The following is a 20241-nucleotide window of genomic DNA, read 5'->3' as shown; positions in this document are numbered from 1 at the left end:
CACTATTTGACCACAATGAAACTACATCATCAAATTTTCATGGTGAAGGTTATGCACTTATGCCTTTAGAAATTATTTTTATCAGATTGAGCAATCCCATTATATGATCATTGTCTAGCTATAATTACGAACTCATGTTACTCAACATCATCAACTCAATCAAAATCTAAACACAGGGAAAGAAAAAAAACAAGAAATCTGTAATTTGAGTACGGAACTTTAAAACTGGGGAAAAATGAACACAAATTCTAATTTGATACTATATTAGCAAAAATAATCAAAAATAGATAGAGTTTTGAATTTCTGAGCTGATTTAGTGAAATCAAGAGCTAAACGTTTTGAATTTTCACTTGGAAATGGCCTCTTCGTTCATCTTCAAGTCGTCCATGTGCGCCTTATATCGGATCTATTGCAGCACCGACATGATTCCTTTGATATCACTGCAAAAAAATTCAAATCGAACACATCAAGAGCCGATTCTGTAAGCGAAAGCAAGAGATATGAAGGAATTAGAGGAAAAGAACATGGAGAGGTTGAGATCGAGGTTGGCCGACTTGATGAGCTCGGGCTCGGCTGCGCGCTTCTTCTGGGTGGTGGTTTAGGCGGCGGACATGGTTTGCGAGGGTTTGGAGCTTTTAGGGTTTGGGAGGTTGAAATTGGGGGTTTTCAGATCTGGGTCTCCGAAGATGAGAGGAATTGGTTTGAGGGTTAGATATAGAAGAGAGGATTCGATCAGTTTGAGAATGAGGAGATATATGAGAGAATTTGGTTTGTGAGGAAGAGAGGAAGAGAGGTTTCAGTTGTGAGAAAAATCACTCAATTGAGAACTTCAAACAAATTATCGAGAAGAGGGTCTATAAAGTGTCCAAAAAAAGACATTCGTTGTACCAAAAAAATATTATATATTTACGTCAATATAGAGACGACAGAAGAGTGTCGTCTTAGATCGAACCATTATATTGCAAATTTGGGGTTGTTTTAAGACGACAGACGTCTGTCATCTCATGAACACGCTAATTTAAGTTGTCTGTGAGTTGCTACATTCAGACAACATATATTTAAATGTGTGTCGTCTAAATGTATCAGACGACAGCAAATACGTCTTCTGTCGTCTGATCCAAGTCGTCTGAAGCCAAAAAGGACGTAGTGTTATCCTAATCCATAAAAGGCTATAAGTTATGGTCCAACTTTCAATCTATTAATTCACTAAAATGAATATATGGACCTAATCTATTTCTAGAAATGATATACCGAAACCTATTAACGATGTCAACATTGATGTCATTCCTCTCAACGGGGCTTCAAGTCGTAAAATGAACTTGGAATCTTCTGCAAACACTTATACCTACATATTGACCAAATCAACAACAAAAAGAATGAGAGATTAGTTCATTTGGTGCATGCTCCACACACACATGGATCCTCTTCCTGATAATTCGGTTACCCACCTGCTCTTATTTAAAGTATACAATAAGAAAATCATCAAACTGAACTGTGGGCATAACAGGTCATAACAAATGAGTTGTTAAATTGAACAAATTAAAACAGGGCATACAACAAAATAAACATAAGCTCATGAGGAAGCAACTTTTATCATCTCTATTATTCTAAAAATGACGGAAAACAAAACAAGTACTTAAAACCAAAAAAAATCTACAAACCAATTGGATGCTCTGCCAAGGGTGACCCATTACCTAAACAATATGAAAAAAGAAAAAATCACATGGATGCTAGCATAAGAATTATCTATTATACTTTTCTCCAAAATGTCAAGCAAAATTTCAATAAAAATTGTCAATTACTATGTCTCAGCTAATTATAAATATATGTTTATATGGACCATTAAGGACAATGTCAACACTATTTTCTCAGCAGGACAATATACTGCATCGTCTACATGTAATAATATTAGGAAGAATAGAGAATCATTTGCAAGGGAAAAACACAGTGAAGAAGTTTTGAGCATTTTGACATACCTCAGCCCATGAACACTCCAACCCAGTAGCTAGCTCCTGCCAACATTTATCCACATATAAGTATAACAAAACACTTGCAATCAAACCAGTGAAATTGTAATAGACAACAATCACTTGCATACAATAGAAACTAAACGGAAATAGAGCTCGAAAGTGAAAATGAGGAGATAAGTAGGAGAATTCACGAGTAGCTCTCTTTATTGCATTACACGCATCACCAATTTCAATCAAAACTTGTGCCTTCTACTCATGAAACAAGAAGAGGACTAATGCTACCAATTGCAATGACAATCCAAGTTCCCCTGAAATAGAACAAAAGGAGACCACATGAATAAACCAAATTTATATTGTTGCTCCATGACAGACATTTAATTAATCTATGACTACATACCCGACCTTGATTCAACAATTCCATTCCTTTGTGCATTGTTTGTGGTGCCTATTTCTATCAAGTTTGTCAATCTAGTAGAGAGCAGTAATGAGCTTTGCAAGATATGTATACAAGTTACAGTTCGCTTTGCTTTCGTAATTAACTTAGCTATTACAATCTATAACTATATATGTATAGCTAGGAGTTGTCATAAGCAAAGACCCTTCATACATTAAATATACGTATGCTAATGTAGGTACTGAGCAAACAAACATCTACTAAAGATTCAAAGCAATTTGTACATAAAATAAATATGGAATAAGTTATAAGCAAGTCATTCACCACTTTGCATCTCTTGGACGCAAATAAGACTAGGGCGACAATCACTATCATCATTTTCACTCAAAAGTGAAATCGAGCAATTACAAATCGGAAGCAAGAGCTAATAGTCATAATGGTGAAGAAGGTGAATACCTTGACCAATTGTATCTTACAATCGCCTTCTTCAACAACGGAACCGCCATTGTCAACTTACCTCCTGCAAATCCACACACATCCACATTCAAACAAACTCAGTTAGATGATAGATCATAATAGAACTGAAACCCTAGAGAGAGAGAAGAGATCGTACGTACCCTTGAATATCAAATCAGAGTGATTGGGAGTGCGGCAGCGATCGACGATCGAGACCTGAAGAGACTCTCAGAGATGAAGTCATCGTCAAGGCATCGTCGACGAAATCGGAGATGCAGGCGTCGGCGTTGGGATCGGAGATGCAGGCTTTGTCGACGGTATCAGAGACGCAGTCGAGGTGGAGCCGGAGGTTGAAGAATGGAGGAGAGTCGGGCTGGGTGATAGTGGCGTCATCGACGGTGAAATTGGACTTGGTGTTCTGGTGACGACGATGAACTTGTTGGGGAGGAAAGTCGGGAGGCGAGAGCTGTTCTTGAAGAGGCGGAGATCGGCGAAGGTGAGGCACTGAGGGACGATGTGGTAAGGCAGCAAGAACGGGTCGACGACGGGAAGGCATGAAACGGCGACGTTTTCCAGCATGAAGACGGTGGCGCTGAGTGGGAGGGAGAGCGGATTCGCCGCCATGATGATGTTGACCCACCTCCTAAAGTTGCCGGATCCGATCTGAGCGTCGACGATGTTGTTCATTTGCTGCGTCGTCGCTCTTGCTACCGGAGGCGGCGGCGGTAGTGATAAGGAAGGAGGTGGAGGCGGCGAAGGTGAAGGAGGTGGAGGTATGAGTGAGAGTTTCTGGTTTTGGAGAGAGGAGAGAGAAGGCTGCTAGTGAAGAAGAAGTAGAAGAAGAAGAAGAGAGTTGTGTGGCCGAGTGAAGAATAAGAAGAAAAAGTTAAGTTGTGAGGAAGAGAAGGCTTCTCTGCTAGGGTTTAAAGTTTTGGTGAAGTTTTTTTTTTGGTCAAAAGTTTTGGTCAAGCTTGGAAACCTTTAAAAGTTGAAGACTTAAAATTAGGAAAGGGGAAATTTGATTTTTGATGAAAAATAAGGCGGGGTTAAGTGAAAATTTTAAAACTGGATAAAACTTTTTATGATGTTTATTAAGTTTATGTGCTCGTCAGACAACAGTATATGTAGTCTAAATTTATTAAAAAACGATCGATTTAACGTTTATCGCGTCGACGAGACCAGAAATTTATCAAAAATGTCTAAATTTTGTAACAAAGCCATGTTTCACTATTGTGATCATATCCAATATTCAAACTTTAATCTTTTGAATTTTAGTAATTTGAATCACAATGTGCATACTAATGTGCTACAACATGTTTACTAGGTTATATCTATATGTACATCTTTATAAAGCAACTATATGAAATAAATAAAACTTGTAAAATTTGACCGTACAATGTGATCACAATCGTTAAATATGGATATGGTAGAAAATTTACCTATTTTCGATAACGTTTGGGTCTCGATCGCATGGGTCAACTTTATTTATGCACACTACGCTTCCTTATGGGGAACTATACCATCGATTTGTAAAAGTGATTGAATTTTCACATGGATTAGTTTCGCCAATACCAAAGGAGAGTTTGAGTTTTGATGAATTGGATATATAAGTTTTGGGCGGAGTAGATAAGAGCGTTTCCATTTTGATAATTATGTTGACTTTTTCAAGTATTAATTAGACATGTATATGTAGTCTGACTTTGTTGAAGAATGATCGAACTAACGTTGACCGCATCGACCGAGACCCGAACATTATCGAAAATGTCTAAATTTTGTACCATGGCTAGGTTTCGCTATCATGATAATATCCAATACTCAAACTTGAATTTTTTTTAGTTTTAATCATTTCAACATGACGTGTCTACTAATGTGCTATAAGACGTTTACTACATTATACCTAAACATGTATCTTTATAAGCCTACTGTATGAACAAAATCTAATTTGCAAAATTTGACCTTACAATGTGATCACATAAGTAAAATATGGATACGGTAGAAAACTTACCAATTTTCGATAAAGTTTGGGTCTCGATCGTATGAATCAACTTTATTTACGTTTAAATTTTTCTATGGGGACCTATATGATAGGTTTATAAACGTGTCTAAATTTTCTCATGAATTAGTTTCGTGGGTACTCAATGAGATTTCTAGCATTCACGAATAAAAAAATAAGTTCGGCCAGAGGAGATAAGAGCGTTTCCGTATGGATAATAGACATCGTTTGTTGACCAATTTCGGACCTCTTACTACCACATATTTATGTTGTCTAAGTCACACAAAGAAGTGGCGCCATAATTCGTTAAGAGCGGGAAAATTTCGAATTCGCTAAGATTTGGAAATTTGCTTCCGCGCGCAATTGAAAATTTAAGGTTTTTTTTGGACGACATAAATATGTCGTCTCATAAGTAAAACTCTGCACAAGAAAATTTGAATTGAAAATTTTAGTTTCTTTCAAACGACATATATTTGTCGTTTCTAGAAGTACATTAACAAAGCTGAAAACCGAATTTGGACAGCCTTCCTCAGACAACATATATATGAGGTCTCAATTTTTAGCAAAAAGTGAGAATTTCTAAGTCCGAATTGAAAATTTCAGTTTCTTTCAGACGACATATATTTGTCGTCTCTAGAAATACATTAAAAGAGCTAGCTGAAAACCGGATTTGGATAGCCTTCCTCATACAACATATATATGATGTCTCCATTTTCAACAAAAAGTGAGAATTTCTAAGTTCGAATTGAAAATTTCAGTTTCTTTCAGACGACATATATTTGTCATCTCCAGAAGTACATTAAAAGAGCTGAAAACCCGATTTGGACAGCCTTCCTCACACAACATATATATGAGGTCTCAATTTTCAAGCTAAAAACCTCATTTCAGCTCAATTTTCAATTCAATTTTCAGACGACATATATTTGTTGTCTCCAAAAGTACATTAAAAGAGCTGAAAACTAGATTTGGACAGCCTTTCTCACACAACATATATATGAGGTCTCAATTTTCAGCTAAAAATGAGAATTTCTGGGTTTGTTCACACCACACCTATATGTCGTATGATTTTTACAAACCTAGAAAAAATGAACTAGCCTTTAAAAGTATTGAAGTAGGATGTCATTGAGACGACTTTTACATTTTATATGTCGTCTAAAAAACCGTAAAAACCATCAAACGACACTTGTTTCAAATGCTGCTTTATATGTCGTGCCTCCTGTGTCATCTGATGATGTTATTGGCATAGTGGCATATAACCAGCAACTCATCTCTACCTCATCTATTTTGCATAACCTCATCTCTACTAGGAAATTCATCCAAACACCATATTAGCAGCAATGTAACCACACCAGAAACAGTAGGCACAGCAAATTTCATAGCAAATTTCAAATTCCTCATCAAATATGGAAACCTCCTTCAAACTTAACACATCCAGCCCATAGAGCTATACAACCAATTTATAGTCCAACTTGCCAAGCCAATTCACCAGACCAAAAAGAAAATATAAAAATGCTTCATCACCTTTTCTTTGATTGATGGCAGACACAAACTTTGATATAAAAGAAAAATGGCAAACTAATGATACTGACAGAGCAAATTAAACCACAAATCAATTCCACAAATCCAATGATAGGGTGGAAAATATTACCAATTCTGCTGAAGAATCTAATGCTCATTGAGGTGGGTGCATGAGAAATTGATAAGCCAAAACACAAGTCGGAAGCTATTGATGCTCAATCTAGATATTCGTGAGTGATACTAAAGCAACCATTGACAGATGAAGCGCATATAACTAGAATAGAATACTGCAGAATGTTTGAGGCAAATTTCAATTGAATGCAGCAACTTTCAAATATCAAAGTAATCAGAAACTACTTCACCAAATTCAGACATGTACTTCACACTAGAGCTAGAGAACTAATCCATAATCCAAATTATCAAGCCACACTCACCAGTCCACAAACAAAAAGAAAATATAAACTGCATCGTCACCTTTTTCTTTTGGTTGATGACAAACAAACCTTGATATGAAAAGAAAAACTGGAAAGCTGGCGAATTGAAGCACAACAACCCAGACCATAGACAAATTTCATAATTCAAGCGAGAGAGGGGACCGAATCGACAAAGAAACTATCAAATCCTCTATAAGGGGAGCCAAAGCATGGATAGAAAATCATTATCACAATAATAGCACCCATATATATCCTCAAATCACCATCTCAAAGTACCATCAGATTTAGAAGCCCAGAGTATTCACATATAATATCCATCTAGCATTGTCAAATCATCTCCCCTACTTCTACATCCAACCAGATCAAAGCAATAAACACACAGTTGAGTGAGAGATACTAGTACCGGGTGACCATAGACTACAAATCGGGGCTGAGAGGGCAACAAGGATCAGAAGCGTGAAGATGATGCCAATGAGATCTGCGAGCAGAGAACTCAAATCTAGAAAAGAAGGCGAGGTTGGCGATCAGAGCCCGACTGCAGATGAAGTCACACTTGCTTCAATTGAAGACAACACAGCTTCAATCGATAGGCTAGGGTTTTGAGATTTGGGGAAAACAGAAATTGGGATCTACTGAATTGAACAACGCGGAAGCTAAGACTAGATAAATGAACAGAAGCCACAAGGTTCCGAATCAGAAACCATGGGCTCTGATACCATGATAGGAATCTATGAACCATGGATTATTGAAGCTAAATGCAGAAAATAAAAAGAAGCAGTAGAAGAAAACGTTGAATCTATAGAGAGGACTACATTGTGAATTCTTAGGTAAAGTGAAACAGTAACATAGCCTTTATATAGGCACTAGGTAATACAAGTCAATGACTATTCTGCCTTTGCGATACTAATGCTATACTGCTAACAAGAATAACAAAAAAAGTGTGAGGGTAATTCATGAAGAGAGATGAGAGTTGAGATAAATAATTATTTCAATATTCAAAAGATGTGTGGATTATAATTTTGGGTGTGCAAATTTCAGCGCCCTTTTAGATATTCTAATTGTTTCTAAGGGTATTCTAGTCTTATTAACTCTCATTTGGCTAGATTGGGAAAATGCTCAAATGCACAAAAATAAGGTTTTCATAGCCCAACTCAATGAAAAATATTTTGCTTAGCCTATTCTAATGTTTCTTAACAAAAATACATTTTCACCCCTATTCTTATTATCTCTCTCTCTCTCTCTCTCTCTCTCCTCTTTCTTCGATGACGGACGTCGCCGCAACCTTGACGACAAACACCGTCGTTGCCTCGACTTTGTCGATCTGTCTGATTCAACTCTCGTGGCCAAATCCATGTCGTTGCAGGTTTCATAAGCTCGTCGGTGATGACCTAAAGACTAGCTCAATTGGCATCTCCACCGTCTTTCTAAATAATCAACACCAATCCTCCACTGCCGGAGCCGCCGGCATCAAGGTTGCCGTCAGTGAAGGCCAGGTTAGATCCGAAGGAGGGAAGTGATTCGGTGGAAGACGATTGTTGATTGCAGATCGGGTCCATGGTAAGGTTATCCATGATGAAGGCCATTTGCAAATCGAGTCCATGATGAAGAGCGTGTGGAAAGCAAAGGAAATAGAATTACAAAAACAGAGTAGGCCAAAATGGTAGGTTGGTCAAATGTGCTTGTCATCTTTAGAAGTTTATTGCTCCCCATTAGAAGTTTACTGCCCCTTAGTAAAATCTCAGTAAAAGTTTACTGCTCCCTCAGTAGAAGTTAACTTCCCCCATTAAAACATTTTTCATCATTACTGCCCCTCAATAAGATTTTATTGACCTCAGTAGAAGTTTACTACCCCTAATAAAATCTCAGTATAAGTTTATCACCCCGCAGTAAAACATTTTTCATCATTATTGCCCCTTAACTAAACTTCAGCAATGGTGTGGTATACTTCCGGCAAGATCCAGTGACATTTTAAAAAAAAAATCTTTAGAGATTTCTGACGACCAGCGAGATTCCGGTGACATTTAAAAAAATCCGGCAAGATTGAGATCACCAGTGACCGGAGTCCGGTGAGGTTCTGGCCAAATCTTCTCTCTCTAAGCATGTTTAAGGGGTAAGGGCAAAATAGTCCTAAAATAATATTGTTTGTTAAGATTTTAAGTAAAAATTTGTTCATTTGGGCACAAATAGAGTTACGTTATATTGGAATGGGCTCTTAAAAAAATTGTCATTGAAATGGGCAATGAGGTTGAAGTTAGTACTAAATGGGCATTTTCTCTAGATTTTAATGAGTTAAAAAAGAATAATTTTATTCACATATCCTTATACACTTAATACACATTCTTTACTTAGTCCACAACTCCTTATATATGTTATTCTATCATTTTACTACATACACTACCGTTAACTTCCCAAACTACCTTATAATACAATAATACTTCAGCTTACACAATATCAAGAAATCTCATATTGAAATTCAGGTTTCAATCCAATGTTTAGTATAATATGAAGCCAAAATCGTCTTGCAAAATGATACCAAAACAAAATAAGGAAGATAAGTATTTGATTTACTGAGTAGAAGATCCAAAATATAGTTTAACCATGGTACACATAGGGGTTTTTTTGTCTGCTTGTTCTTCATTTTCTATTTATTGAAGGAGGATTTGATTTGATCCTCATGAATTTGTCTCTACACCAGAATTTGGTTTTCTCTTGTTCTCTTAATCCTTTCTGGTGTTGGAAGGCTTCCATGTTTTTGTTTTTCTTTTACCTTCTTCAGTTGTAACATCAAAAATTTGCAAGTTCAAGTGGTTTCATTCTTTGTATTGTTATTATGGACGCAAGCAAAGATCTTCCTTATCTCTTTATATAGAGCACCAGATATACAGTTATCGAATTTCAAAATTAGTTTTTTTTTTTTCAATTTGATCTCTTTTGGCAATTTCATAGACAAATAAATTTAATATTAAGTGTAAAAAAAAGATGTGTATGGAAAATTAAAAGTGTGTGAATAAAATTTCTCGTTAAAAAAACTAAGTTAAATATCAATTTGGTGACCAAAATATGGTCATTTTTCAAAATTTCTCTTGAATCTGAAAGAGGCTGATCTCTTGCTTTTTCCCAAATAACATAATAGCTTCGGTGAGCTCTACTGAGTTGTCCATTTTGAGCGAACAAGTCATATGTGATGTAGTTGGTCTCGTTTCAAGAGTTTGAGCCCGATATTTGAGCTATCTAACTCTTTAACCAGAATTGCCAAACCAAAAGTGTTTGGCAGGTTATTGAATAAAACTAATAATGTCGTCTCATGATACTAGTGCGTTGCTAAACAAAACTCCACTTAAACTTTGGGTTCGTCTATTGTTGGAGTTCCGGCTAGTTCTTCCACAATGATGACATCCTTTGAGTCTTAGGGAATCCCATCTCTTCCTTTTCCGTAAAGGAAAGGATAGAGGCCTCCCACAATGGTTACAACTAATGAGACTACGTAAGTGTAAAAAAAATATATGTAAAATGCATAGTAGAAGACATTAATTAATTACAATAGTAAAAACATCTAAAATTGAAAACATATACATATACATAGGAGCAAGGAAAAAATCATACCTCCTGGTATATATACAATTGTTCTGCCAGAACAAATGACCCCAAATTCACCACAGTCAGTGTGGCCAGGGGGGCTTAAAGGCCGAGTAGAAAACTGGTCCATTCTTAGGCGACATAATTATATTCCATCTCTAAAGTTTTCTGAGTGTTTTTTCTCAGTATCTAGTCAGGGGGAAACTCCGCTTTGAAATTAAAATAAGGACTACTTAGGTCACTTTATGATTATATATCCTTATTCCCACTGTCAGTTTTCATATACTAATAGAAAAGTTGTCTTTTTAAATCATCTAATTTAATGATCGTTTGAGTTTTCGATTTAAATTAATTAAATCAATGAAATGACAAAAATCTGTCCAATTGAAATTGTTTGTGTAAAGTATGATTACGAAAATTCAAACAATCATCAAATTGCATTAAACTTTCCATAAGTGCTATATACATTAGGTTCCAAAAACTGAAGAGTGTAGATGTTGAAATATGACCGAAAAGTGAGCTAAATAAGGACCTTCACACTAAATAAAATCTGAGTGTGTTTGTGTGTCTATATATATATACACAGCCCTTCTTGGCTGCGGACGTCCGCACCGAAGGTTTCGGTGCGGATTTCCATTTTTTCACCACTTTTCGATCGAATTTTCTCATCTCCACCGTCTAGTATCTAGATAATATTGTGTAGATCATCTCTGTAAAATTTCAGCCAATTTGGTGATCGTCAAGGCCCTCAAACTCGAGTTTTTTTAGTATGAACACAACCGGACAGAATTCAGTCCGTCCATTTGTTTTTTGAGTTTGAGGGTATTAACGATTACCAAATTAGCTAAAATTTTGCAGAGATGATCTAGACAATATTATCTAGATACTAGACGATGGAGATGAGAAAATTCGATCGAAAAGTGGTGTAAAAATGGAAATCCGCACCAAAACTTTGGTGCGGACGTCCGCACCTGAGAATTCCTGTATATATATATATATAGTTTCCTTCGAGAACGGTGCCCCGCTTTGAAACTAAAGTGTGGATCTCCTTATTTCGCTTAGTTTCATGCATGTCACATTTCCACAACTCCACATTTCAGTGTCTAAAAGACAGTGTGTAGATCATTTTTGCAAAGTTTTATCTAATTTGAAGATCATTTGAGCTTCTGTAATTGTGATTTACACGAACGGTTTTGTTTGGACAGCTTTTGTTATGTTAATTTATTTAATCTAATTCGGTACCCAAATGATCTTCAAATTAGATGAAACTGTGCAAAAATGATATACACACTATGTTCTAGACATTGTACAACACATGTGGAAATGCGACATGAAAGTGAGCGAAATAAGGAGGTCCACATTTTAATTTCAAAGCGGGACAATGCTTTGGAGGGGAACTGTATATATATATACACACATATATATATATATATGTATATACAAGCTTTCTTAGCTAAAGATGTCCTTATTTATTCTTACGGTGCGGATTTCCACTTTAAACTCACTTTTCAATCGAATTTTCACATCTCCACTGTCCAGTCTTTAGATATTAATGTATAGATCATCTCTACAAAATTTCAATCAATTCGATCATATTTTTCAATCTTAACCATTCTATTTTTAGGTCCTAATATGTAGATCACTTCATCAAAATTTTAGCTATGATGGACTGCGACTTCTGTATTTTTTTATTTTTTTTATTTTCACAAAGAATAATAACAAAAAATTGGAAGGAAAACAACAGGTGTCAAACTTGCTTGTATTGGTTCATTTAGATCGAGTATGGATGGCTGCCTCCTTATCGGTTCAGACGCAAGTTTTTTCCGTGGCACTAAGTTTAGAGAGAGAGAGAGTGAGAGGGAGAGAGAGAGATCTTTGTTACTAATTTTATTTTAGTTGTCACACGTTTTGAACTTTTGATTGTAAATGTGCTGTATTTCCAAGGAAAAAACTAAAGCAGAAAGAAAAATGATTGCGTCCTGTAAATTATATGGAGAAATATAGGACATCAGAAATTTCAAACATACGAATAACATAGGGGTCTTAAGAAAATAAAATGAGTGCTAGCAAACCCTTATTCAATGAGCTAGGCATGGATATTATTCTATCTCCTTAATTAGGTAAAACATTTCTGTAGTCTCATCGATCACACATATCGTTTACCAAATATACATGAGATCCCATCTCTGCTTACCCTCATCAAAAGAGTAAGCTCCGGTTTGTCTGATTTTCCACATGCAATACTGCGCACACCGAGTATCGTCTCTTGAGGCTTTATACACATCAAAGGTTCCATTGTTGATAGTTTGCCACGACATGCTGCACCAGAAAACCGTGAACGGAGGGAAAGGATTGGATTTGAATTGCCAATGAAGGGAGGTGTGATATTGGAGCTCGTGTTCCCCAAGGTCATTGGCTTTTGATTGGCAGTGAATGGTGAGCAGAATAGACTCATCCAAATCATTGGTTATGTTCATCACTCTGTCTGGACTCGCCCAACTACCCTCGGATAGCAGCAACACCTGCAATGTGATCTTGAGAATTAGGAATAAGAACCCTGATACTCTAACCATTTCTCAAGTTTATTGTTCTCCTAAAATTGAAAAGCTATTGCATGTGTAAGGTTTCTAAGGCTAATTACATGCTTTTATAGTTGATGACAATATATGTCTGCTAATGGAAACAATACAGAGAAGAATGAACATGCATGTCTAGAAAATGAGCTTTATGCAAATATATTTATTTTAGGGTTTTTTTTTCCTTTCTGGACTTTTAATTTCATTATGGGGTGTTTTCAAAATAATTCATTATGTGTTTACTCAAAAAAAAAAAAAAAAAATCATTATGTGTACACTACAATTTCTTAGTTCATTCTAAAAACATTATTTTGTATTAATGAAAAGCTTATATTGTCCAAAGTACAAAATGACTAATTAGTATTTAAATACAAAGACTATCCCTTAATTTCTCTTGGATAACATTACGTTAATATTCTTCACCCAAATCTGAATCTTTTGACATAAATTGAGATATTTGAACAATAAAACTTATTTGGAAGTGAATCAGATTACGACTTTGTTACGAAATTAATTAACTTCGTTACTTTTTATGGTATATATTAGATTAGAGATTTTCATTAAAAAGTTGCTTATTTAATTGGATATATCATATAAGGATATATGTGTGGAAAAAAATTAGGTGAAATAAGTGAGTTCAATACTAAATAACTTAAAATGTAACCGGCCGGTAAATAGGGGGAACAAAGAAATTTAGGGTGGTATTAGTCAAGAAAGTTTTAAATGATACGGTGACGTGGTCTTCCCATCGAATTTGACACGTGGATTTTTTACATCTAATTTTTGTGAAATGCCTCTCATGAGTCTTTAGTGAGTTCGGTCTAAGGTTTTCTAATTTTTGAGAAATTAGGGTTAGGGTTTACACTTTTTCCCGGCCGGTGCACACTTCATTTTTCTTAATTGCTTGGGGCCTCATTCTCTTGTCTAATTGTTGGACGACGTACTCTCATCTTTGGATTTCTGATTGTTCATCTTAATAAAGTCTCTTCCTCCCTAGAGAGTGAGAACAAGCTTCAACAGATCGCCTGTGTCCGGCTACGCCCATTGTCGGTGATGGCCTGTGGCCTTGTTGGTATGTTGGGTTCGGCCGGACAGGTTGACAAGAAGAATCCTTGTGCCAGGGACGATGATTAGATGGTGCTTTCCCTTTCTACTTCGGCGGAGGATCTCGACTAATCCGGGGACGAAAGCGGAGATATCATATTCAAAGCGGCCCAACTTTGAATATGTTATCATCTTCCTCTTAAAAAAAAATTAATAATACTTCAAATAAATCACTTTTTCCCTTCTTTCGTTGGACTTAACTAGTCACAATAAATCATTTTTATTACATTAAGTACAAATTTTTAACAGCTTTCTGGATATTTTTCCGTCTAGCTATTACCATACATTGGAATAGGATGTTCTTAGGAAATGAATTTGAGATTTCCCTTCTCTTTTTCTTCGCATAGAAAAATAATTTCTTTTCACGAACCAAACAAGAACGAATGATTGAAAGTACTAAAATGGAAGTCCTTCACAAAACTGGAATAGTTGTTATTTCAGTAGAACGATCATGGGACACTTATTACATGCAGGACATTTATTCAGGGCATCAACGTACTGATATATATGCCCGTACTACAAATTTATCAAGTCAAATGGTGTGGCCAGGCCATGTGTAGAGGCGCTCCCAGTATTTGGCATCCGGGTTGTCGTTGTATGAAAAGAGGCCTTCTTCTTGAATTCTCCAGTTGCAGTAGGTGCCGCACCGGTACTCATCCCTCTTGGCCACGTATATGTCATACTTGCCGGAAACTGTTTGGTAATCTGACGTCGTAGTGTTTAGCCACTCAAAGTTACAAAAGAAGAGGGTCGTGTCTCCGACGTTGATATGAAATTTGAACTGGTAATCGGCTAGGTAAGGAAGGTTTTGAATTCCCAGATCGTCGTCTCCGGATTGGCAGTGAACAGTGAGTTCCTGTTCAGTTGGGAGCAAGTTATTGGCCATATGAACAGTAACCTCTCCGGGGATCAATCCTGAAACAAATACTGAGGATTGGTTCAGTAGTAGTACAACTGAAATGACTAGCGTGGAAAGAACTAGTGTGCCACCCATTCTCAACCTCGCTCTGCGTATATATTTCTCTTGTATGCTATTACGTATATCTCTATATGTGTGTGTGTCAGTGTGTATATATATGTTGCACGTCCGTTTTGGACTTTGACATCCACACTATGAATACAGACTAGTTGTTTGTCTGTATACAACTCAAATATATATGGAACACAAAATTGAATTCTAATCGATTTGCTTCCTTTCTAGTGAAGTATGACAGCATTTCAAAACGTATGTTGCATGCATAATAAAAGGACCGAAATCAAATCAATTCTTGTTACTGATTGAGATTTGTTTTTCTTCTGTAGTACGTGTTAGTAAATCAACATTTGATTTGTTTTAATACCAGGAATCTCAATTGTAAAGATGGTGGCTTAATTGAGGGAAAACTTTTCTATTTGATAATGATGTAATTTTACAAATTCAATGTTACAACTTACAATATGATGGTTATTGTGACATACTTTATGATCTTGAGATTTGTTCTTCTTCTGTACTAACAGTAAACCAACATATGATTTGTTTTAATTAGTACCAGGAATCTCAATTGTAAATTTAAGGTAACGGTTGAAAATGTTTTCATTTTAGCGTCCCTCATAACACAATGTTCATAACCTAATCAAACGATTAACCCAAAGGATAACAATCTTCACATTATCCCTGGAATATTGATTATAGATTCACGTGAACGAAGCCAACTATTACAGCCAAACAAAACTTTTTTGGGTCAATAAGACGCTGAAGAAAGGTGGAGAACTACATATGATTGCAATTTGCAAAAGGGGTCAAAAACACAATCTGCCAAGAACTCGTACAGAAACAAATTAGTCCAAGAAAACTTAACTATCGGCATCAGCATACAGTTTTGGTTCTTTTTAATTTTTAAACCATTTTTATTTATATAGTAGGTGTTATAATACCGACAAAATCAGACTTCCCTTTACAAAAGCCTAGAGAAGTGGTTAACATTAATCAAACATTGTTATCACCACTTCTAGCTGCAAAGGACAACAAGTTCCAAATATTCTCTTAAACTTCCCTTCTATACGTTAGGCATATCTTTCAGCTCTGAATTTAATCTGAGGTTGACGAATATTATCCTGACTTTGTATCAATCGAATCTCTAAACTGGTTGACTTGGGGTCATGGCCGGCACTTTTATAATCATTTACTGTCCTCTGCAAAAGGGCCTGCAAGTATTGCAACACATAAGAAAACACAAGACGATCCAGAGACAAGGTTAAACAAACAGAAAGAACATTGAGGTAACGGTTCCTTTAGCCATCAATCACTCAGGCTATTGTAGTTCTATACCCTCAGGCCTCCAGATGATGTCATACATAATTTTTGTATATCATCCAAATTAGTTAATAGACTCTTTTTCCTAATCGACAGACAAGTTTAGTACTGTTTTCATTAGACTGAAACATAAATAAATAAATAAATAATTTTCACTAACAAGTATTTCAATTTGATTATTGAAGAATTATGAGACATCACAACAACCATCTCCTGTTCATGCCTTGTGTAGCACAATGTTTAGTAAAAATATTTATGTTGGAACTATCATTATTTAAACAATATTATTTAGTAACCAGAATAGATACTATTATAGTGCAGTTATTCTCTATCTAATAATATCTTCGTTTCAATAAGAACTCAAATTTGGTGCATGCATAGCTAGTATTATTTTATGCTTTGCTTATTGGTCTTTTGATACCGAAAAGGTGGAATTCAAAAAAGTATGAGCTTTTTTACATCATTTAGAACTATATGACAAGAAACCTACAATACCCATAGTAAGAAGATGGCAGGGGAGATGAATACCTGCAAGGATGATACAGCAAGCTCTGCTGCCTTGTCTAGGTTGTCAGGATATTTCTGAGTACCAAAAAGACCAATTATTGATATACATATATATGTGTGTGTGTGTGTGTGTGTATATATATATGTATATGTATGTATGTATATTTTGGAAAGGGCTCAGGATTGAACTAAAGAAAAGTAGAGTTTAAATGCATTACATTACTCCACCCAAGTAGAAGCGCAGTTGTAAGATCTCCAGTTCCCTATAAATGCATCCATATAGTTGTCAATCTACAGAAACTTATGAAGGAAATGACTGTAAATACAAGACACAGGTTCACTCTAAACCAGACATACATTTATGTTTACATAAACTAGATATTGGCATATAGATTCGTTTTCGTCAACGTAGTACAACGTAATGTCCAAATCATGCACGCCCTCTATTGTATTACAGCTATGTGTTTTCTTGTACATTGTCATATCCACACTGAACCTTGGTGTAATGTCCGACCAACAATTCAGTAAACTATGCGCATTACATTGAACTTAAATCAGTATATAAAGAATTCGTATACTACTGTTAATTAATCATACCCCAGTGTCACACATTTTGCACTTTAGGAATATTAAATCATCTCTCCAATAAGCAAAAGCATTCAAACAAATTTGATCCGTCATCATTCTCAAGAAGCAAGACCATGCATTGGAACAAAAAATTTTCTGTTATTATTATCTATTTTTTTAATAAGGATGAATCAAATAAACAGAGTTTGGTTCTAGAAGCTGGTATATCGAGAAGGGTGAGAAACTGAGAATGGTTTTAACTTTTAAGAACCAGTGGAATGAAAACAGGTCCTTTGTAAAACTTCAGAAAGAAATGTGACCAAAATGTCATAAACATTAAGTCAACATTAAGACACAGAATCAACGACATAGTCTTATAGATCTATCATATAGTACTCAATATAGACAACAGCATAAATTCCTTGTATGCCTGTTCATGTCATATACTCACTATTATATAAATAAAGCTCTCCTGATGAAAAGAAAACAAGGATATTTTCATACCGTGAAATAGGCAGGAATCTTAGGAATCACAATCTTGAATTGTTCTGGAGACAGACCCTATCACATCATAGATTTAGTATATTAGTAAACATCCAAAGTTGACCATGAAAAGAAGTGTCTGCACTATACATATATGCATCAGAACAGAAGAAACACAAACTCCATGTAGTTGGACGACAAGCGTTGCCATAAATATAATAGAAGTTATAACTCGTTTGATTAAGAATATGAGAAAAAGTAAAGAAAAATCTAAATCCGCGTTTGGTCTACAAGGAATCTTTCTAAAATTCTGTTTTTTTCTTTCGGACAAATCTTTCTAAAATTCTACATTAAGAAACTTTTGGTGGATAAGCAAGGAGGCAAACCTCTCATACGAATAGTAATAGAAACAAAATTGGTAATTATAACTAAGCATTCAAATACTAAATAAAGAGCTGATAACTTGACAAGATACAACTAAAATTAGATTCTAATCACCACATTCAATCAGGAAATTTTTCAAGTAAAAAGTTTGATCAAGGTAAGGAATGAACAGGTTTGAAGCCCAAGGAGAACTCACTTGTTCCTTTTGATGACTACCAATAAGAAGAAGATTGCCATCTATATTTATGCTTGTTATCACAACCTGCAGTATATCAAAGTTGCACATTAATATTAGGAAGTTGAGACATATGAGAGAGAGGAACTGAGGAGGCCGATAGATGTAAACATTGAAAAGTAAACACAAAGACGTTTCCAATTATACAAGCTAGTACTGTACTTTAGGACGGAGTGTTTTTTTTTTCTTTAAATTAATNTATATATATATATATATATATATATATATATATAATATAAGAAAGTAAGAATAAGAAGAGAGTCNCNATATATAGAGAGAGTANAAGAGAAGTTGTCNCCGACCGACCGTAACCGGTAACGGTACGCGTNTATATATGTGTATATATATATATATAGAGAGAGAGAGAGAGAGAAAGAATCCAGTACCATTGATGGTCCTGCAGCGTGAAGAATATTACAAGCTTTGCGGCCATCACATTCAGAAACAATTCTGTTACAGCACGGAATCACTATTATTTACAGGTTTAAAGTTTCATTTAACTTTTTTAAAATGGAAAGCAAAAGTTGCCTCATCAAAAGATCTTTCTAATCTAAAACATATTACACTAATAGTTGTACTTCATACTCAAGAAGATCAGATGATTTTAAATTTTAAATAAAAGTAGAAATGTTTTGTGCACCCATTACAAATGGTATGATTGACAATTACCTTGAGTTGGTCAACAATTCTGCTTCAAATTGGTTGGGGGTCAACATTGAAGCAACAGGGACAACCTTTTTTAAAGTGCATTACAAGAAAATTGTCATCAAGTCAGTATTGCTGTCAGGCCATTATATTAACGTCATTATTAAGCAAGGCTAGAAAAAATCAGGATGAGATAATACTAATTTAGCAGACTGACATAATCAATAGAGTTGACACAATATATTACATTTGCAGGATGGTATGACATAAACATAATTTACTGCAGTTGTTTCAACTAGTATCCAGTAAAATTCATATCTAACCTTACATTTGCAATATATTTGATCGCATATAAACAAGTTACAATGCTTACCTTTTCACGGTATACAGATACCAGCTCTGGAGGGACATACAGCTTTCCTTCATCACCCATCACTGGATCACAGACTGAGCAAAGGAAAATTTATTAGATAAAGATGAGACATCCGTTTTATTCTTTCCAAGAGGAAAATGAACAATCACTCCATGGACTAACAAATCTGCAAGCAGCTAACCTAAATATTAATTGTACAGATAGACTGCAATGCATCCATTGCACTCAGGTTACAAACAAAACAACAAATCTACTCAGTAATTCTATAGGAGGATCTAAAGAGGACCTCCTTACTTTAAGAATTTGAGGATTTCTACTATTTTACATTAGTAGATGACTTCTTTTAACAATCTCAACCATTAATCCTCTAGATTCATATGCAAGAAACATGTCTACAAAATTTCAACTAATTTCATAATCATTTAGTCATTCAAATTGATGTAAAAAATTGTAGGCCGTTAGATAAAATTAAAATGAATATTGTGCTAATCAAATGGTTAAACGTTTTTCATTTTGGCTAATTTTTGGTAGGATTCATATGTGGGTAAGTAACTAGGTAACGGGTGGCTTTGATTGTCAAAATACATGCTAGAACTAAAAATATCCTTACTTTAAGAGTTTAAGGAGGTCTCTCTAGATCCGGACTCTATATATATATATATATGATTTTTCTCAGCTGCGGACGTCCGCACCAAAGTTTTGATGCGGATTTCCATTTTTGCACCACTTTTCG

The 20241-nt window shown here is 35.4% G+C and overlaps 2 protein-coding genes and 1 non-coding gene across 3 annotated transcripts in view; 1 reads left to right on the top strand and 2 right to left on the bottom strand.

Annotated features, from left to right (window-relative positions):
• The window catches only part of LOC101305003, a 15975-nt gene extending 8381 nt beyond the window's left edge, over positions 1 to 7594 (top strand). Inside the window, exon 2 of the transcript XR_183733.1 lies at positions 7550 to 7594. This is a non-coding gene — a transcript (uncharacterized LOC101305003). The remainder of the gene's footprint in view (positions 1 to 7549) is intronic.
• Positions 7595 to 14553: 6959 nt separating this feature from the next.
• LOC101296045 lies at positions 14554 to 15015 on the bottom strand. The gene has a single exon (XM_004289247.1). The coding sequence runs from the start codon at positions 15013 to 15015 to the stop codon at positions 14554 to 14556; it is 462 nt and encodes a 153-aa protein (XP_004289295.1).
• Positions 15016 to 15894: 879 nt separating this feature from the next.
• LOC101304704 (pyridoxal kinase-like) overlaps positions 15895 to 20241 on the bottom strand; it is a 6977-nt gene continuing 2630 nt past the window's right edge. The window contains exons 5-12 of the mRNA XM_004288097.1: positions 19509 to 19582; positions 19160 to 19224; positions 18877 to 18940; positions 18452 to 18517; positions 17893 to 17949; positions 17040 to 17084; positions 16843 to 16896; positions 15895 to 16205 (exon numbers count right to left, since the gene is read on the bottom strand). Coding sequence (XP_004288145.1) covers positions 16065 to 16205; positions 16843 to 16896; positions 17040 to 17084; positions 17893 to 17949; positions 18452 to 18517; positions 18877 to 18940; positions 19160 to 19224; positions 19509 to 19582 — 566 coding nt within the window. The 3' untranslated portion in view covers positions 15895 to 16064. The remainder of the gene's footprint in view (positions 16206 to 16842; positions 16897 to 17039; positions 17085 to 17892; positions 17950 to 18451; positions 18518 to 18876; positions 18941 to 19159; positions 19225 to 19508; positions 19583 to 20241) is intronic.

The sequence above is a fragment of the Fragaria vesca genome, linkage group LG1 (genome assembly GCF_000184155.1).
Source record: "Fragaria vesca subsp. vesca linkage group LG1, FraVesHawaii_1.0, whole genome shotgun sequence".
Taxonomy (NCBI): domain Eukaryota; kingdom Viridiplantae; phylum Streptophyta; class Magnoliopsida; order Rosales; family Rosaceae; genus Fragaria; species Fragaria vesca.
Note: the sequence above shows the minus strand (reverse complement) of the source record. Positions and strands in the feature narration are given on the sequence as shown.

What these genes read in the sequence shown, in the direction of transcription:
- LOC101296045 (XM_004289247.1), bottom strand. Translation starts at nt 15,015, where the DNA reads ATGGGTGGCACACTAGTTCTTTCCACGCTAGTCATTTCAGTTGTACTA.